General features: G+C 41.8%; 1 protein-coding gene across 1 annotated transcript; it reads right to left on the bottom strand.

Annotated features, from left to right (window-relative positions):
* Positions 1-4,140: 4,140 nt before the first annotated feature.
* On the bottom strand, positions 4,141-20,549 carry LOC124258319 (peroxidase-like). The gene is made up of 13 exons (XM_046692403.1): positions 19,455-20,549; positions 17,963-18,092; positions 16,229-16,467; positions 14,913-15,092; positions 12,449-12,533; positions 11,305-11,414; positions 10,797-10,898; positions 10,247-10,339; positions 9,639-9,951; positions 8,728-9,132; positions 6,844-7,013; positions 5,284-5,386; positions 4,141-4,653 (listed from the first exon to the last, which is right to left on the bottom strand). The coding sequence occupies exons 1-13, from the start codon at positions 20,353-20,355 to the stop codon at positions 4,461-4,463; spliced, it is 3,024 nt and encodes a 1,007-aa protein (XP_046548359.1). The 5' UTR covers positions 20,356-20,549; the 3' UTR covers positions 4,141-4,460.
* Positions 20,550-20,798: the final 249 nt, after the last annotated feature.

The following is a 20,798-nucleotide window of genomic DNA, read 5'->3' as shown; positions in this document are numbered from 1 at the left end:
AGTTACGTCTCTGTCCTTGAATGAACGGCTGCCATGAGGTCCACTGATCTCTGTATCGCAGGCCTGTCAGATTGCCATTGACGCGTTCACCTCGCCGTCTGTATACCCTTGCCCTACCATCTGAGCTGTCCAGATGAAATCTCGACTCATCAATGAACAAAACACCATCCAAATCGTGTCTCCTGTACCGTAGATGATGTCTGCACCAGGCAATATGTGCCTGTCGTTGACGTTGGAGCATAACTGGACGTATTGCCGGCCTTTGGGGCCGGATGTAGTGCTCCCTCAGTCAGTTCCCGACAGTCCTGGAACTGATTGGACGAAAGCCAGGAATGGTCCGAGCATTTAAACTTGCAGTCTGGAATCGATTCCTTAGATGGGTCAGCCGAATGTGGTTGTCTTGCTGACGTGAAGTCACGCGTGGACGGCCGTTCCGAGGCAAATCTTTCGTGTTTCCATTATGTTGAAAACGTCTCCATAGAGATGCGATCGTGTTTCGTTGAACAGCAAACTGTCCGGCCACTTCATTTTGGGCCAATCCAGTCTCCAGCATACCACGGCGCGGAGACGCTGAATTTCCGTTCGCGCAGTTTAGGTTGAATTTATCGTGTTTTCCACAATATTCAGGGACTAGAGAATAATCAACCGTACTTCATTTTCAATATCAGGTGTGTGAACTTAAGGTTTCAAAGAGCATACAAGAAGTGAGTAAGTTCATTGTGCACGAAGTCCACGTGCCAGGCGCGATAGGTGACATCAAATTTCATGCAATGTGTTTTGCTACATGTTTATTTTGGCTTATTTTTATAAGTTTTCAAATTGTATGTCATGCACAGTTACTTTTTCCGTTAGTATATTATGATTTTGTTGAATTTGTTATTTACAGCACTCAGGGTATTGCTTGCTGGAATTGTTTGGGGCTGCAGAGCAATTAAAATAATATTTGGAATCTTTATTTTGTGGTGCGTATGTAAGTATCCATATTTCAAGTTTGTTCCTTTTTTGTATATTTGAATAATGTTAATTCTGTATTTGTTATGAAGGGTAGTAGTCCTACAGATTAAGTTGGTTCCGCTTGTAATTCTGACTTGCGAATACCATTCCTAATTTTCAAGGTTCAAGTTTTGGCAGGAAGCAAGATAGCAGCCTCCACAACATTATCTTGCCATGTGCTCTGAACAATAAATCCTTGAAACTTCAAAGAGACATTTCTTCTCAGTATTACATATATACTAGCCACATAAAGAAACTGTGCATTGTCAAAATATTATCCCAGTTGATAAGTACGATACTAATGTCAAAGGTACATATAAACTTTAATGGAGGGATCATGACACCATAACAAGTCGGGAGAATTTCAATTGAAAAGTCAATCACAATGACGTCACGAGTCCACAAGCGGGACAGGGGTCAAACGACCATGTCACAAGCTCAATAACGGGTATGTCCACCATCGGCATTGAGAACAGCAGTGCATCGACGACGCATAGAGCCTATCAAACGTGCAAGGAAGGCTTGTGGGATGTCACGCTAGATTCTCTCAAGTTCTGTTGCAAGGTCAAGGACGTAATGTGGCGGATGAGGAAGACGGCGTAGACGTCGAACCATCTCGTCCCAAACATGCTCTATCGGGGAGAAATCCGGTGAATTTGCACGCCAAGGCAGTAAGTCAACGTTGTGGTGTTGCAAGAAATCCATAGCATCCCTTGCCGTATGAGGGCGGGCATTGTCCTGTTGGAAGGTTAACAAAGGGCCATGACGTTGCAGAAAGGAATTGCCACTGGTCGAAGAATCTGATCCCTGTAGCCCACACCAGTTAAGTTGCCCTGAACAATCACCAAAGGAGTTCTTTGGCGTGCTGTTATTCCATCCCAAATCATCACGGAACCACCACCAAAGCGATTCCTCTCCAAGACACAGGCCTGTGCATAACGTTCTCCCACGCGTCTATAGGCACGTTGACGTCCATCACTATGGGAAATGTTAAACCTGGACTCATCTGTAAAAACAACATTTCTCCACCAAAACAAGGGTCTGCGGACATGATTTCGGCACCACATTCGGCGAGCTTGCCGATGACGTTGTGTCAGGATAGGCCCTATGGCGGGACGTCGTGGTCTGATCCCGTGATGACGTAAATGTTGTCGAACTGTGTTGGGGTGGATACGGCGAAGTCCTGGGATGGTTCGGGCAGTCACCACTGCAGTCTGAAACCTGTGGCGAAGATGGGTCACCCTTATCCATCTGTCCTGTCTTGGCGTTGTTACACGTGGACGTCCAGAGCGTGGCCGATCGATGACGTCATTTGTGTTCTGGTAGCGTCTGACCTGTGCAGAAATGGTGTTCCGGTGGCAGTGGAAATGTGCAGCCACTTGTCGTTGAGACATTCCCCCCACGGACCACCCCAATGGCCTCATGACGTTGTGCAGACGTGAGCCTTGGCATGCTGAACGATCGCAAGGGCAGGGGTGGAGCTTTCTAAAGTGACAGTATTGTGTGGCATTCATTTGCTCTGTTTCTCTTTCACGGAATGCACGTGCAACAACGTATTGCACGTCTCAAGGACGAACCCACTGACGTCACGGAACGTGGCACGTGCATGCATGTTGGATACATGTCACTAATCTCTGAGTTTAAATCCTTATGTGTCTACACAGGTTTGATCAATTTAGATTTTAAATTTTTGTATGCACAGTTTCTTTATGTGCCTAGTATACATGAATGATAATTTGTATTTAACAAGTTAATTATTTGTTACGTGCACAACCACCCGTTGTTGCTGTTGTGTTCGACTCCAGAAAGTATATCTCAACAAGGAGTTATTTTGGTTCTGTGTGTCGGACGTCTGCAGTGAGTGAGTTTAGTTTTACGTCGCTTTTAGCAATATTCCACCAATGTCACGGCGGGGGGACACCAGAAATTACCTTCACACATTGTACCCATGAAGGGAATAGTACCACGGCGTGACGAGCGAACGCTTTAACTACTAGGCTACCCCACCGCCCCTCGGGCGTCAGCAAGTGAAGTGCATGGAACCCATATTTGAGTCTGTTGTGTCTGTATTGTCGCAACGATGCATGATCCTGCTTGTTCTACAGAACATATTCTATTGTTTCTGCGTGAGGTTGAGGTAGCCTAGTGGTTAAAACGTTCGCTCGTGACGCCGAAGACCCGGGTTCGATTCCCCACATGGGTACAATGTGCGAAGCCTATTTCTGATGCCCCCCGTCGTGATATTACTGGAATATTACTTAAAGCGGCGTAAAACCCAACTCATTCACAAACTTAAAAGTGCGACTTTTCTCGAAGGCAATGTTAAACCCCATCTAACCTCACACATCGGCGTAAAATAACACTCACTCAGTCAGTCACTATTGTTCCTGCGTGTTTTGTCGTTATTTACGTTTTGGGGATTCATTGTAACGGTTGGTGTTGGAGAATATCTCTGCAATCATCATGATAAGTATTAGTCTGTGTGATTTAGGCTGATTAGAAGCAGGACAATATAACGGTAGGGGAATGATCAGATTTACTAAATCCCCCGTCAAAGGAATCGAACACATTTACAGGTATTTTCGGTGTTTTATATCTGTGATGCATATTCTCATATCAGAAATAAGTACCTATCAAAATATTTTAGTAAATGTCCATCAATTATTAATTTTATATCAATATTACAGAGTAAAAATGTTAATATTATCAAGGATGTATGTCTTTTTTTATACTTTGTTGACAAGAAACACAAATCTAAATGAAATATACATGTGCTCTACTTATCATCAATTTATGTAAATGTATTTTGGGCCGGAGGCCTGTTACTGAAATAAAATTCTGTTCTGTTCTGTTCTGTATTTTCGGTGACGAGCGAACATATGACCCACCCCCACCCCCACCACTCCCTTATCCTTGGCTTTGGATAATCCGTTTTAATAATGAAATGATTAGAACATACTTAAACACAATTACGTTCTTCCCATGGATATTTTACATGCTCTTCGTTTATATTTCCAACGGGTATTTTGAACTGTTTAAATGATTCTGAAGGAGTGAAGGTGATCATCGGTTATTTTTATATTTGATATTTTGTATAACTGATTTCATTCTTTAAACACTGAAAAGAAAAGAAAAGGACAATACATGTGAGTCGAAACGTCTTTTAATCACACCAAGTAATAAATTTTCAATCCAATAATCACATCAACATTGAACTAATTTTGTCATGAAGAAGATCACGAAGTCACAAACATTTTTTAGTGCATGTGTGACGAAGGTAACAAGAGTTGCCTCCCTTCGACCGAATGACACATCGTAGGCATATTTCTCACATTACCTGTGATACGTTTGTATATAACATCGATTTCGTCCAGAAAATAACAAAATTTCTCTGAAATGCACATTTATTATGTAATATTATATATTTTTGAAATGCTCAACGGCAAGGGTTTTCGAACAGTACGAGTTCATTTGTTACAAAGGTACTTCGAAAACAATTTATAAATGCTCTTTGAACAGTCGAGGTTGTTATTTCTTTTCGTTTCAGCGAGTCTGTTGCTGATTTGCCATGTTTGAGATCCCTGCCTCCGGACATCCGGGTCCTCAGCCCAGGCCACCAATGGCGCCTGGGTCAGCTCATCGCAGCTCACTCGCTGATTCCTGCAAAATAACAGCAATGATAACAATCATTATCATCAAAGTGGCATTTCGCCCATGGTATTTCTGGTGTTTTCGTTTAGGGCAATAAATCGACAGACAACCAAAAGTGCATTTCAGACAGTTCAGAGCACAAAGGTAAAATCAAATTCACTGAGGTGAATTGAACCAATTAACACCAGGGGGGGAAATATTTGGAAAAGAACAGAATCGACAGTCACATCTCGTCTGCGCAAAATCGATTAGGCTTAAATATATTTTTTGTTGTCGTGTTCTCCTGTTTGCGTCAGATTTTAAATGTAACGAATGTGTTCATACAGCAGAAATGCTAAACTGCTGTGTATATGTTCAAACAAAGAATATTTTGCACAGTTGGTTCTGCCTCACTCTTCAGCAATTCATCGGAAGAGCTGTCAATTCTAAATCCACACCCCTCTTCCACGGAAGATTAGCCTAGAGGTTAAAGCGGGTTCGACCCGGATTCCATTTCCCACATTGGTACACATTTAATAAGGGTAGGTGGTTGTTATGGACAGATATCGTCGCTGGACTCAGATGAGGACACACATTCGATTTCCAGTGCCACTATATCCTTTAAGACATCACAAATACGTATTAGTATCTGAAACTTACCTGTTTCTGACGACAAAGAATGCATCAGGTTGCATTGCCTCAACGTCCGTGTTGTCACATATAACCTTGGCCATGGTGGTCACCTTGATGGCGTTAATTTGATCTGGAACGTGTACATCATTGTCATAAATATCTGTAAAACATTATCGATATAAAGCAATATACCGGCATTCACATGGCCTAGCTTATAGTTTCAGTCTCTATCACTGATTCGACCTATATTTTCCACTTCAAGGCCAGTCTCATGCTGTTGATCACTGGATTGTCTGGTCCAGACCCGATTACATACAGACCGCCGCCATATAGTTGGAATATTGCGGAGTGCGTCGTAAAACTAAACACACTCACTCATCCAGGTTGTATGCTATCTAAGCATTTGGCAATATTTGGTTCGTTGGATGGTTGGTTTGTTGCTTAGCGTAGCCTAGAGGTTAAAGCGTTCACGCCGAAGGCCCGGGTTCGATTCCCCACATGGGTACAGGCTTGGTTGGAAAACATTGATGGATGTTTACAAGAATTGTACCCAAGAATTAAACAAGGGTACATCACTTCATCCAGAGTCAAACATTTAGCCAAAGAAGTCGTGCTTGGTGTTGTTAAAAGATACTGGGAGAACCATGATTAACTACCTGGAATGAAGTCAGGCTGTCGATGCAGTCTCCTATACCCAGAACTACGTCGGTTGAGAGATAAGAAGCTTTCGAGAAAGCACCTAGAACCTATAGGCCTGGGCACAGTATTAGAAGTGTCATTGGCCGAAGCTGCAGATAGAGCTTTGAAATGCCTTTACATGTTCCTAGTGTTTCCCCCAGGATCTAAACAGGACAGGGCCACAGAATGACGAAAGGGTCACCCCTATTCCAATAGGGGCATGAAATGACAGATTTCCAAGGATCAAGTTATTCATGCATATGATTGTTAAAGGCTCAAAGATCACATTATTTTCACCTAACTTCAACATAAAAAAGTAAAAAGTGTTGATATCAATTATTGTATTCAGAAATCTTTTGAAGAACACACTGAAGGAGTTCAGTCTCATCTTCCTCCACTCTTCCCGGACATGAATTTTGCAACAACTTTGTCAGAAGAGCAGGGCGCAAAAAAAAAATGTCGGGCGCTGCGCCCTGCTATTAATGCCAAGAGGAAACAAAGACTATGTATGTCCCTAACTCCTAGCCTAGCATGGCATGTTGTCAGTATAATTCATTAACTATGTGGTAAAACTTTTGCCAGTAACGTTAATAAGACTGCGAGCGATGGTGCAAGGGAGAAGATTCCTATAGGGCAGGGATAAGAAAGCGGGAACACCTAAGGACCAAGTATATAGAATGACACATGAGGCGTTATTGATAGATATTGGAAAATAATTATACTGAACTGTTTATAGCTCTATTTACCCTATTTTATGCAGTCATTTGCGAAGAAAACCTAAAGTAAGATACAGCATGTATCAGCAAGCTTTCGATTCGAATTCGTGGATGGTCAAGTGTACACACTTCGCATAAAGACGACCTTATCGGCCTCTCCTGACAGATGGCAATGAAATACAAAGCGACTTACCTTTTTTAAACCCCGTGGTTTCATCATCCCGATCATAGAAGAATCTGTCGCCAGCCCTGAGAGCCTTGAACTGGTGAGACAAGATACAAGCGAAGGTGGGCCCAACTATTCCACCTTTGATGGGATTCTCAGACATGCCACCAGCAAACAGGTCAATGTCATCAGGGTGCCTAGGATTCGAAAACAAACTATCACATTCAGGCAATAACCAGGTGAATAGAACACTTTTATCAGCAGCAAGTTGGCGGGTAGACCACTAAGATGTCATTATGTGTAATATACTTTTTTGTTTAACTGTTATAAATGTTGGCCACAAAAGTTACTACGTCTTGTAAGTAATCAGTATATCACTAATTGTAACTCAGTTCTGTGTCGCATTATACTGATGGGTGAACAGAATGTCATGCTTTGTAACTATCTCCTGTACTGTATTGTAGTGATAAGCAACCGGTACTTCACTCTGTGTGACTTATGTTGTATTACACTGCATGGATAGTCACAATGTACCATACAGTGATTGGGTGACTGTTTCTCAGATACCACCGTCAACACTGTTTCTCAGATACCACCGTCAACACTGTTTCTCAGATACCACCGTCAACACTGTTTCTCAGATACCACCGTAAACACTGTTTCTCAGACACCACCGTCAACACTGTTTCTCAGACACCACCGTCAACACTGTTTCTCAGATACTACCGTCAACACTGTTTCTCAGATACCACCGTCAACACTGTTTCTCAGATACCACCGTCAACACTGTTTCTCAGATACCACCATCACCACTGTTTCTCAGACACCACCGTCAACACTGTTTCTCAGATACCACCGTCAACACTGTTTCTCAGATACCACCGTCAACACTGTTTCTCAGATACCACCGTCAACACTGTTTCTCAAATACCACCATCAACACTGTTTCTCAAATACCACCATCAACACTGTTTCTCAAATACCACCATCAACACTGTTTCTCAGACACCACCGTCAACACTGTTTCTCAGAAACCACCGTCAACACTGTTTCTCAGACACCACCGTCAACACTGTTTCTCAAATACCACCATCAACACTGTTTCTCAAATACCACCATCAACACTGTTTCTCAGACACCACCGTCAACACTGTTTCTCAGATACCACCGTCAACACTGTTTCTCAGATACCACCGTCAACACTGTTTCTCAGATACCACCGTCAACACTGTTTCTCAAATACCACCATCAACACTGTTTCTCAAATACCACCATCAACACTGTTTCTCAGACACCACCGTCAACACTGTTTCTCAGATACCACCGTCAACACTGTTTCTCAGACACCACCGTCAACACTGTTTCTCAACTACCAACATCAACACTGTTTCTCAAATACCACCATCAACACTGTTTCTCAGACACCACCGTCAACACTGTTTCTCAGATACCACCGTCAACACTGTTTCTCAGATACCACCGTCGACACTGCTCCTCATATACCACCGTCGACACTGTTTCTCAGATACCACCGTCAACACTGTTTCTCAGATACCACCATCACCACTGTTTCTCAGATACCACCGTCGACACTGTTTCAGATCCATCATGTCGGATTCGAAGAAATCAAAGCTAGGCAAGGCAGCCGAATGACAGCTGCGATCAAGGCCATGGGGCTACACTATAAGTCTGCGGACAGCACCTAGTCACCGTAAGTTGCATGTACTTTGATCTTACATGTAACTTTATCACCATTGCTTCGTTCGTTCGTTATTTAAGTATTAAATACTTCTATTGATGGTTTCACAGACAGAATTACTTTCCATTCTTCTCAACTTCCTTGATATATCTGAATGTGACATATATTGATGAGAGATTCAGAACACTTTATCAATCTACGTATATACTTACTCGTAAACATCTCTGAGCTTGTCTATAGCATCTTGGGGAAGATCCACAAGTCCGCCCTGGCCCTTACTAAAACTTCTAGCCACCGGAAGTTGACACCACTTCCGCCATTCATTGTAGCTAGGCAACCCATGGTCACGGCCTCTCTGGATGTTGAGAGCCGCGAGGTCAAGCCTATGACCAACTCCATCTTCAAATAGGTGTTGAGTCAGCTGTGGAGTCATGTAGCGGTCAAACTTATTGATGTTATCTGTGACAAGACCACGGACTATTTTGTTGATACCGTCGCCGTTGTCCTTGATGACGTAGGAGGTATTGCCGAAACTCCGGCTGAGCATCAAGTCCTCATGTCCTCGATAGTCATTATTCATCTGGGAAAACATGGTCCTCACCAAGGAGTGTCCGAACCTGCAGTCATTAAGTATAGTGAGTGAGTGAGTTTTTAGCAATTTTCCAGCAATATCACGGCGGGGGACACCCGAAATAGGCTTCACACATTGTGCCCATGTGGTGAATCGGACCCGGGCCTTCGGCGTGAACGCTTTAACCACTAGGCTACGCTAAACAACAAACCAACCATCCAGCAAACCAACTATTGTCAAATGTTTAGATAGCATACAACCTCGGTGAGTGAGTGAGTTTAGATTTACGCCGCACTCCGCAATATTCCAGCTATATGGCAGCGGTCTGTAAGTAATCGAGTCTGGACCAGACAACCCAGTGATCAACAACATGAGCATAGATCTACGCAGTTGGGATAAGATGACATGTGTCAACCACGTCAGCGAGCCTGACCACCCGATCCCGTTAGTCGCCTCTTACGACAAGCATGGGTTACTGAAGATCAATTCTAACCCGGAACTTCACGGGTCTCATACAACTTGGATTAATCTATACATAATTTATGGTTTTACCTGAAAGCTGCACCAGCAAATCCATTCCTTATGCTTGCATCTATTCTCGGGTCATACGTGTCTTGGAAGCCAACAATTTTGGGGTTAATATCGAATGCATTGAGAATGTTTCCGTTGAGAACCTTCCTCAGAAACTCTTTATAGGTTATATGTTGAATCTTGGCGCCCACGATCTTCCTGGTCTCCTGGAACAACCTCTCGTCATCCCAAGAAGGGTTGAGGCTGCCAAGCTCCTTCGCCATACGGTTGTGTTCCCTGACCCAGATAGTGTGGAGGGTCGCCAAGGCCATCTGTTCGTTAACGCGGGTGTCACCTGCAGATAGAACGAGCATTTGTTGAACCGTGTCTGTTATCTGTCACATGCACGCCAAAGAAATCATTAATACAGATGTTGATGTTCATCTGATGAAGGAGTGAGAATATACTGACATCCATAAATTATTGCCTTTATGCTTTGGAAATGTTACTGTTACACCATCAACAGGAACACGGATTGTGTTGCATCTAAGACGTATAACAACCTATCATAGTGTGTCTCAGCAAGTTGTTCCAAGGCCTGTGTTAATGGAACCATTCATAGCTATCTGTCGTCTTCCAGACGAACTTACCAGCCTTAAAGCAGTAATCCTTTGCACTCTCCTTTCGACAACTTGGTTCTTTGTCTTCCGGCAGAAGGTCATTGGCTGACGTCTTTAGCAGGCCTTGAAACAGACATCTTGTTGGTAAAACACACCCTATTGTAAAGTGTCCGTGAGTATCCTAACAACCACAAGAACTGTCTGCTAAAGGCAGAATCAGTTTACGATTCTGACTATGTCATGAGCTTGTGTTTAAGAAACATCATCAAATAATGATGATACTAGGTGACACCCGCCAGAAACACGTGGAAAGAAAGTCAATAGTTCCCATAAAACGCACTGGCTGTATGCTGCAAGTCATATGATATATTCTTGTTACTGGTGGGACATTGTGAATATGTTTCAAACTAAATTGGTTCTGTAAATGTATTCAAGTTCTGCAGCTCATACATACAAAAAAGTGTAGGCTCATGACCAAAAGGATTATACAGTCCCTTGTAGCCTAGATATTTAGAATGTTATTTTGAAATGTATTTATATATATATATACAATGTGTGCTGTATAAATTAGGTCATTCACCCCTATCAAAGGCTCTGAGAGTCCTCATTTCAGCCAAGGAAGAACCATACACCATAGAACCGTCGATGTAGGCTGTAATCTGGTTTAATTGTTCTGCTGGAGCTGAAATACATTGAGAATGTATTTACTAATTGTTGCATTTAAACAGAAAGTTGAAAGCATTCTGATTACCAAATATTAATTAGAACCTTAAACTGCTGCATGTGAGCATATGCATTCAGTATTGATATTCAATATAAACCTGCATCCTCCCCTATTTCCACCGCTACAAAGCAAAATTGCTTTAATTGAGAGACTTCTCGAATGAAAATTAAGATATTTCCAAATGTGCTTGTACGTTCTCAGAAAATGTATTTGTTTATGAAAGAGTTGAAGTTAAGGATATACTAATTACTGTAATAATGAACTGAAATGAAATTTTCTTATTATCTCATTTATCGGTGGTAGTTTTCCCCGTTGGTTAAGGGAGAGTTTTTGCGAATCATCAGGTTTGACAAACACTACCTACCCAGTCTGCAGTCGGTGTTGGATATCTGGATGGACCTGACAAAGCTCATACATGTCCTGGGCTTGAACATAGGATCATTCTCAGGGATAGTGATGGGGAAGCAGATATCTCTGCAAGAAAAATTATAAAGGTACCTTTGAACTGAATCCATGATTCCATGAAGATCATTACCACAGATATATATAACCATATTCTGTAATGCAACCGCATCATATTCCAAACAAAATACACGATTATTTTATACACAGTTTCACTATACAAGAACGCGTGTACACTGCGACATCAGTCATCATGAAGACCTGTGTACGTCCTCCATCCTCGATGATCTCCAGGGTATACGTTCCGATAACTCATCTATACCCTGGATGCATCTACGGCTTGGCCCGATGATTTTATTACCTCCCTTTGCTGGCTCCGCATTCTCACAGTAGCCAATCAGATAAGCCGCCGTTACAACCGAGCTTGCCAGTGTCAATCTCTTTCAGAGTACCTCTGCCAATATGTTATTGTGTTGCCAAGTTTTATCAGTTAGATAATTTAAAAAGCGAAAGTGAGTTGTGATTGGTACGCTCAACTTCCCATCGTAGACACCTGATTGGATAAAAGCCAACCAAGGGAGGTAATGAAATCATCGGGCCAAGCCGTAGATGCATCCAGGTAGTGGAGAGTTATCGGAACGCATACCCAGGAGATTATCGAGGATGACGTCCTCGGGATCTCATAACAACTTTCTTGTTCACGCCGCTTTATAACTGAGAGGGGTGGTGGGGTAGCCCAGTGGTTGCAGCGTTCCTTCGTCAAGTTGAAGACACGGGTTCGATTCCCCATATGGGTACAACGTGTAAAGCCCATTTATGGTGTCCCCCGCCGTGATATTGCTGGAAAATTGTTAAAAGCGGCGTAAAACTAAACTCACTCATTTATATGTGAGGCTTTTCTCGAAGGCAACGTTAAACCCCATATAACCTCACACATCTACAATGCAACATTTAAAGACCCATCGAGTGATTCAATGTTGTCCAATCCTTCGGACTAAAATCGAGTGGTCTCGAAATTGCCAAGTTGCCCAAATGTCCCAACAATGTCATGTGTCTACAAAGACAGTGTATGATGTTCACCATGAGGTTCACTGATGGTTGTGTACCTGTCTTCAGGATTCATGTTGATCTTGGCCTTGCTTTCTTCACTGAGGTCCTCTGTGCAACAACGGACATGGGACCCGTCGACACCTGACACACATCGTAATACATGGTTACAGCATGGTAAGATGATTATATACTGAGGGAAATAAATAAGGGAACACATTATGGGTACAAGTGTTCCTTTATTCTTTTCCAAGTTTCTTTGCAAGCCTTGTATTGCACTGAGTGAAAATATGGGAATAAATAACGGGTCACTGCATTCATGTAGTTTTAGCTTCTTTGTTTTCCTCGGCATTTGATAAATACATATAACTGTATCATAGACATTTTATTAAAATTACTTATTTTATTTTATTGCATATCCACGCAACTAGTACATGCTCAAGGCGCTGGGTTTTTTCCTCGATCATTGGATGTCAATCTCAACGGCACATCGTATTATCAATCTCAACTCCCTGGGGATCATACAGCTCTTTCAGCCACTAGGCGCACCAAGGTATTGCGGCTTTCAGAACTGAACAGAACAGAATTAATTCAGTATGAGGACCTCATGACCTAAAGTACATTAAAGTTAAATAAATACATTTAAGTATCACGTGACAGCCACGTTAGACGTAAATTAAATACATTTCTAAAAAATATGGCTATATTTTTAGTAATTTTGACATTTTTGGTACTTTATATGCTATGCACATTCAGGTGAGATTGAATTTTTTTTACGCATAGCGTTTTTAACCTCGAGGTTGAAAGAAGCCATGTTCACGGCTGTGTTAAAAAAAAGGAAATTGTAGGTAAACTATTTATCGGACGAAGTTGTAAAGTTTGTACACTTGTTTCCGAAGATCACTTTGATGGTCTGATACACAAAGGGTATCACAATTGAAACCTGGAGGGCCAAAATTGGTACATTCCGGCTTTCCCGTCCTTACGAGGTACCCATTCACAGCTGGGTGGAATGGGACACACAGTCACAGTACTTTGTCCAAGTTTACTGCACGTTGCTGTACCCGCAACTAGGTGTTTGCACGTATTCATGTGGCCACCATCTGGTCATTTACCAACGGATTCGTGGGTTCTTTTAAGTGCACAGGGTTGTGTACTGTACACTAGGGGTTGTGACAACACTGAAAGAGTCTGCACACAAAGTTGACTCCAAGGTTTTTACACCCGGACACAGGTGGACTCGATCCAAGGAACCTCAACCTCACTGGATTACTAGCCTGGCGCTTTAGACAGCTCGCCCCCATTTTGCAGATAATTTTTCTATTAGGCTGTGATAAGTTAGGAATGCGGGTTGGATTTAGATGTAAAGGAAACCATTCCCTCCATAAGCACTGAAATCTAGAACAACTACAACTGGAAGCAGCCCGTATTGTAACTGGTTTACCAAAATATACACCACTTCCTCAGACTGTTCGTGACTCTACAACTTATGACCTTAGAAACTCTGAAAATTTTGTAAGACCATCATATAGACTTAAACACTCATGTCAATCTTTTATCCAACGACAGTATTATGGAATAATATCCCATTAGAAAAAAGCGAATGTTACTATCAACAGAAACGGTTAAATCATATTTGAAGAAACCTATTGTCATGGCACCAGCATATTTTTCTACAGGTATCCGCAAACAAAATATTATTCATACTCGTTTAAGATTTCATGTAAGTGAATTGAATTACGATTTATTTAATGTTGGCATTAGGTCAGACTCAAAATGTGAATGTGGGAATTTACGAGAAAATGTTTGTCACTTCATGTTTGAGTGTTCTCTATATAACGAACACAGAACGAAAATGTTTAACCTTTTAAAATTACAAGTACATGATGATGCTTTAAATTTAGATTTATTATTAAATGGCAGCAAGAACTTATCATATATTCAAAATCATGCAATATTTAAAGCAGTTCAGCATTATATATCAAATAGCAAGCGTTTTTCTTGAATGCTGTAAATATTTTCATATGCCTTAATAACTATCTCCGTACATAGGTCTCTACCATTTCTGTACTATATTTCTTTCTATATTACATGTATGTTGTTGTATATTTATCATGTTGTAAATACTCGGGAGATGGTTACCTAAGTTGGATAACTTGTTCCTCATCCCTTTCTTCACTGAATAAAATATGTTTAAATCAAATCAAATCTAGAAAGCTCTTGAAAACATCATGTCACAGTCTGGTTACAGCCTGGTTCCAATCTGGTTTAAACGTCTGGTTACAGTCTTGATTAAACCTAGTAAGGCACTCATTACAGTTTTGGTTGAGCCTGCTTACAGACTGATTACAGTTTTTTCCAGAATTGTTACAGTCTGGGTATAGTCTACTCATAGTTCCAAGCAACTGTAGATACATTTACAAAGATTGAATGGCTAATTCAAAACGTGTATGCAAATATTCACTTGCATATAATATTGGTGCTTGTGATGTGTATTTAAAGACGGGGTATGCGTATACTAACCCGACTGTATGGGGGTGCTGGTGATGTCGTGGTCAAGGAACTGCCCAAACTGCATCAACAGATGCGACGCTGCAGCCTGGACGTCGATTTTTTCATCAGATTCGTGGACCATGAAGCTCACTTCTCTTGCACTGGGTAACAGATTTCCACTCCTAGCAGTTCGCCTCGGGGAGGAAACACCTGCAGTACATACGTACATGACCGTTCATGAAAAACGCTGTCAAACATTTGAAATATTGTTTTAGATATTATATAAACGTTCATTTTTGTAGCTCTTCGGTGCTCTATTTATCTGCTTTTGTCACCGACAATGTACATTGCATGTGCTCGTCTCGCAAACACTGATTCGCAGTCAGTGTAATGGAGAGTAGTGTATGCACCCGTCGCTTCAACTTATGCGAACAGTCATCTTTTCCCAACAATACTAGGGTTTAAGCCTGATAACAGACAACCTGTTTGGGACAGGTTGTTCAATGAAATTACCATTCCTTTTAGACTGTGTTCACATGAACATGGACTTTACCACTTTGGGCAGACTGGGCTCGTTATTGAAACGAACATCAACTTTACCATTCCCAACAGACGGGGTTCGTTATTGAAATGAACATCAACTTTACCATTCCTAACAGACAGGTTCGTTGTTCAAACGAACATCAACTTTACCAGTCTTGATTGACGGGGTTCGTTATTCAAACGAGCAATAACTTTACCCTTCTTGACAGACGGGGTTCGTTACAGCCGTCTGTTTGTTCTGTCCGCAGGAGTGATAGTTAGAACTGACATTATTAGAATGTCTCCTCTATGAAACTGTATATTCTTCATAATAAGACAATGTGTACAGGGGTTTAGATGCCCTGTGATGCTGGCAAGTTTCGAGATAAGTGAAAGAGTCACTGAAAGTAGTGTGAACAATATGTAAAGGTAAGGACTGGTATATTGTTCTGAAAGGCAGTCTGCAGTAAACCTATTTTAAGGATAAGGTTTGGGATCATTATAGGAATTTAACAGCATTTGACAAAAACTATCCCCTTGAATGATCCACAGTTGTATATTGCATGTATGTATTGCCAAATGTTCAGCATACCTACGTGCCTATCACAGACTCATGTATGTGATGCATCTCGACTCTTACCATCGTCGTAGGGGCGGTAGAGTAGTCTAATGGTTAAAGCGTTAGCTCGTCACGCCGAAGACCTGGGTTGGATTCCCCACATGAGTACAATGTGTGAAGCCCATTTCTGGTGTCCACGGCCGTGGTATTGCTGGAATATTGCCAAATGCGGCGTACAACAATACTCACTCACTCATTCACTCACCATCGTCATAGGCTGGTTCTAGAAACCTCCTGAAGGGAATAAACGCTCTTCCCCACAGAGGCTTCCTGAGGTTGTTACAGCTGCCGTCCATGGTGCGATATGGAGATGATACGTTACACTCGATGTTAATGAACTGGTCGCAGTTGTCATCCTGTGTCTCCAGACCCTTCACGTCGACCCCTAGTTGCCCTAACAGGGAGTCCATGACACTCGCCATCTGAACCTTGGGGACATTCAGTCTGGAAACACAACAATGAACAATTACACCTCTCTGAAGATTCCATGAAACTATATCCTCGTCGGATGAGGCCACCAAAAAGGGTAATCGGGCAGCAACGGATGGATGGGGATCATTGCATTTTGTGACACATTCGTATTTCTAACCGAGACACTGCAAACTGAAGGTGGAAAGCTGCCCTATTAAATACATCAATTTAGAGTAACTATTTCCAGTTACTTTTATTTTAGTTGGCATAGCTGTATATTTCTTTTGCCCATATTTTTTATTCGCTAGACCTTATGAATTTCGGGTGAGGTACGACAGATGTAGTCCCAGTGTAGTCACTGATGTAGTTCAACGATAATGATCCACCAAATACAATCTCACCATGCTGGACAGACATTTCAACAAAAGCAACACACGTGAAAAATCGTATATATTTTATGGACCGATACTGCCATAAATTCGCTATAAAGTTACTTTAAAGCAACATCATCATCCAAAAACAGTTTCATGCTGATCTCGCAGTATTTTTCTCGATGAAAATTCCTCTTTCCATTTTAAATTGCATGGGTTAGTTGGGCGCCTCAATCCGCTGTTCGGTTTGGACTCTCGAGTTCAAATTCCTAATTTGCCCTGATTCTGTTTCCAGTTTTGTCAGTACCATACTTGTCTTCATGGTTTTATCACCGGTCAACGATTCTTACCTGCTTCACTTCGTTTTTTGTACATTCTATTTGGACATTCTAACTGACTTAAATAATTGAGTCTCGTCTACACAATCCACATTCTCTTCCCACTGAGGTTACTTGTCATTTCTTCCTACGAACCTCTGTTCTAATACGGTCATATTTCCCGGTTCTCGTAAAATCTCCTAGCGGCAAAAAATCGCAACACGAATTATCTCCCTTCTTTCTGTCCAATCAGAACACGTGTTACATCAACTTGACTAATACAAGCAAATGTTGGGTCACAAATATCCTTCCTCTGCCAGGAACTTGTGTTGATGTGACACACAAGACATTTAATGGCTAGCTTGTCCGTTGTCAACGAGGGCGATGGAGACGCCATTGATCCGCCATTTACATGACTGAGTTCTGTCTATAATAAACGTTTGCGCAATGCGCGAGGAAAGAGGTTCTAGTTTTCCCGAAGCATACGGAAATAACCGAGGCCTTGCGCATGATCACTTTTGAAACAACGTCGCTGATTGCACAACTAAATCTGATTGCAACCAATCACGAATCCTGAACACTCGCACCATGAAAAGGCCGTATTAGAACAGAGGTTCGTAGGAAGACATGACAGGAGTAACCTGTGTGGGAAGAGAATGCGCAATCCAGTGATTGTAAAAAAACAACATTATTTAATCATGGTTTCTGACAAGTTATCAATAAATTCATAACCAATCTTCGTTCATTCGAAACTGGTTATTGTTGTTATCACTTACCACGTCAGAACGGACCTTACCAACTAAATTGGGAAAAGCTTTTATGGTTTATCATCCAACTCACATGCCAATAAGGTCGTCCATGAGAACATTCTTCACCCTCTCCTCCTTCCCCATCTCAACAGCCTTCTCCTTCGTTGCCGTGAACCTCGCCTTCATCGCTGTAGTTGATGCCGTTTCCGTTGTGTCAACACCTGTTGATAACAACCTCCTAGTCACTCACTCATTACGTTTGCACTAAGTAGGGCTGGGTATTGCAGAGAATTTTCACATTGCGAAATATTGCGATGCGAAAGTTTATATGCGATATGTATTGCAATATATTGCATGAAGTATTCTTAAACAAAAAAAACTACTTATAATCGAGTTAATGCTTGATTTATAAAGCTAAAACACAACAAAACAATACGCTTGATTAAGCTTTAATAACAACTTTCAATCATAACAAAATAAAAATGTAAATATTATTTGGCACACATGAAACAAGGAATTATCCGAAGATTTCCGAGTGTTACGAAGTTTTCGGAAAGCAAGTCAAAATACCAGTTTTCGATCAGCGTATCGCAATACGTATCGTTTTCATGTCATTTTCTGAACCGGTAAATACCGGTAAACCGGTTATATTGCGCAGCCCTAGCACTAAGTCAACAACTGATGATACCCTGACCATTAATTAGGTGCGACGTGTTTTATATGACGTCATGGTCCTGTCACTGCATAAATGGCCATGCACATCTTAAACTACCATTAACAAAACTACAGGCGTAACGAGATCTTATTCACCCGTAACTATGCACGTAATCATAATTCGATATGTCAACAGCGAAGTGTATGGGATTCTACATGCCAAACGTTTGTGTACAGCCCTGAACCGTTTGTTTTCCTAGTATACAATGAGTGAGTATGGTTTTACGCCGCCTTTAGCAATATTCCAGCAATATAACGCCAGGGAACACCAGAAATGGGCTTCACACATTGTACCCATGTGGGGAATCGAACCCGGGTCTTCGGCGTGACGAGCGAAGGCTTTAACCAAGTATACAAGCCCATTTAATCTTTAAATGGCGTACACATAAAGATGAAATGTATAGATGTCATCTCCTGTAATATGAGGAATACGACGTCTGGAAGTATATTCTTACTCCTTCAAGTGAATTCGACGAAGAAGCAAATTCTCCGAATGTCCTTCACATTACAGTTGGCATCCATTCAGCTGTACATCATGCTACAACATGGTACTGAACTATGCTTTAAGCAAATGTTTTACAATAGTTTCCTCCGAATAGGTGCATTTCATTTTTCTTATTCATCAAAATATATCAAATATCAAACTGTGATAAGTCGTTACAATTGTTGCTGTTTTATCATTAAGAAATATTACATTTTCCCAACATAAAACAATAAGGCTCTATTCACATTTGCATTGATAAAAAATGAGGCAGAATGACAGAATTGTTTGTACAAACATTTCAATAACAATAGCAACAATCCTATGCTATAGGTTTCAATCTTTGTGGAAACGTTTTTACATACAAGATTAAATAAAACCTGTTTACCCGCCAGGTAGAACATCATATCCTGCTCCTTAATGGTATTCACCGCAGCAACGGCCATATTTTGGATCATCACAGTCATCCCTGGGTTGTTTACAATAATAGCAAATGCGTTGGTTCCACGGATTTGTGTTAACTCTCCTCTGACGATCTGAGTGTTGACGAGACGACCGTTTTGGATGTTTCCATTCTGACCATTCAGGGTTTGCGTTAACTGTCCAAGATCCAGACCCTGTCCAGCAAGTTGTTGACCAATGTCGTCAAGGTTGATGTTTTGTCCTATCTGGCCAAGATCTACAACCTCACTATTCTGATATTGGTTAAAAAAACTTTGATAGTTCTGATTTTGATTATTCTGGTTTTGTCCTGGCTGTCCTACCTGACTTTGACCCGTTCCACCTTGACCTTGGCCGTTTTGATCCTGTCCAAACTGACCTTGGTTGCTTTGATCCTGCCCAGAATATCCTTGACCGCTTTGAACCTGTCCAAAAGATCCTTGACCTGTCCAGCCTTGTCCCACCTGACCTTCACCATTCTGACCCTGTCCAAACTGACTTTGACCCGTTCCACCTTGACCTTGACCGTTTTGATCCTGTCCAAACTGACCTTGGTTGCTTTGACCCTGCCCAAAATATCCTTGACCGCTTTGAACCTGTCCAAAAGATCCTTGACCTGTCCAGCCTTGTCCCACCTGACCTTCACCATTCTGACCCTGTCCAAACTGACTTTGACCCGTTCCACCTTGACCTTGACCGTTCTGATCCTGCCCAAACTGACCTTGACCGATTGGACCCTGATTCATCGGATCTTGACCATTTTCACCCAAAAAATACTGTGCCCGCCCAGTGTCAAGAAGCAGCAGCGCCAGCACAGCTGCTACCAACACAGGATTGCGATCCTTCATTGACACACTATGACTTAATCAAATCTATAAAATATAGCAAAAATAATGGAATGGACGTTTTTTCTGCGGAGCAGCAACACAGAAATACACTCCAACAACCCGGTCGACTCTTTAAAGAATCTGGATAACTGAATCAGCATAAATAGTCCACACGTGCGTGTCAGGAACAACGTTCCCTGACAAGCCTAGCCAACGTCTGACGACGCGCGTTAAATCCAAATGGGAGAATACGTTGCGTGGACAACTATTTTATGCTTATGTCAACTCGACAGTCATTATAACCTCCATCAGACGATAATGCCAGAGTTTCCCTGCAAACTGCACCCTGAAGCGTAGTAGCCGATCTGTTTACACTTCGCCGCCCCTGTCAAATAGTACAAGTGCGTGCTAAAGACGCCGACGTAACGTCAAACCCGGTAACGTCAACAGACATTTCCCTGTAG

Source organism: Haliotis rubra, unplaced genomic scaffold, assembly GCF_003918875.1.
Source record: "Haliotis rubra isolate DU_JTF1 unplaced genomic scaffold, ASM391887v1 Scf69, whole genome shotgun sequence".
In the NCBI taxonomy this organism is placed as follows: domain Eukaryota; kingdom Metazoa; phylum Mollusca; class Gastropoda; order Lepetellida; family Haliotidae; genus Haliotis; species Haliotis rubra.
Note: the sequence above shows the minus strand (reverse complement) of the source record. Positions and strands in the feature narration are given on the sequence as shown.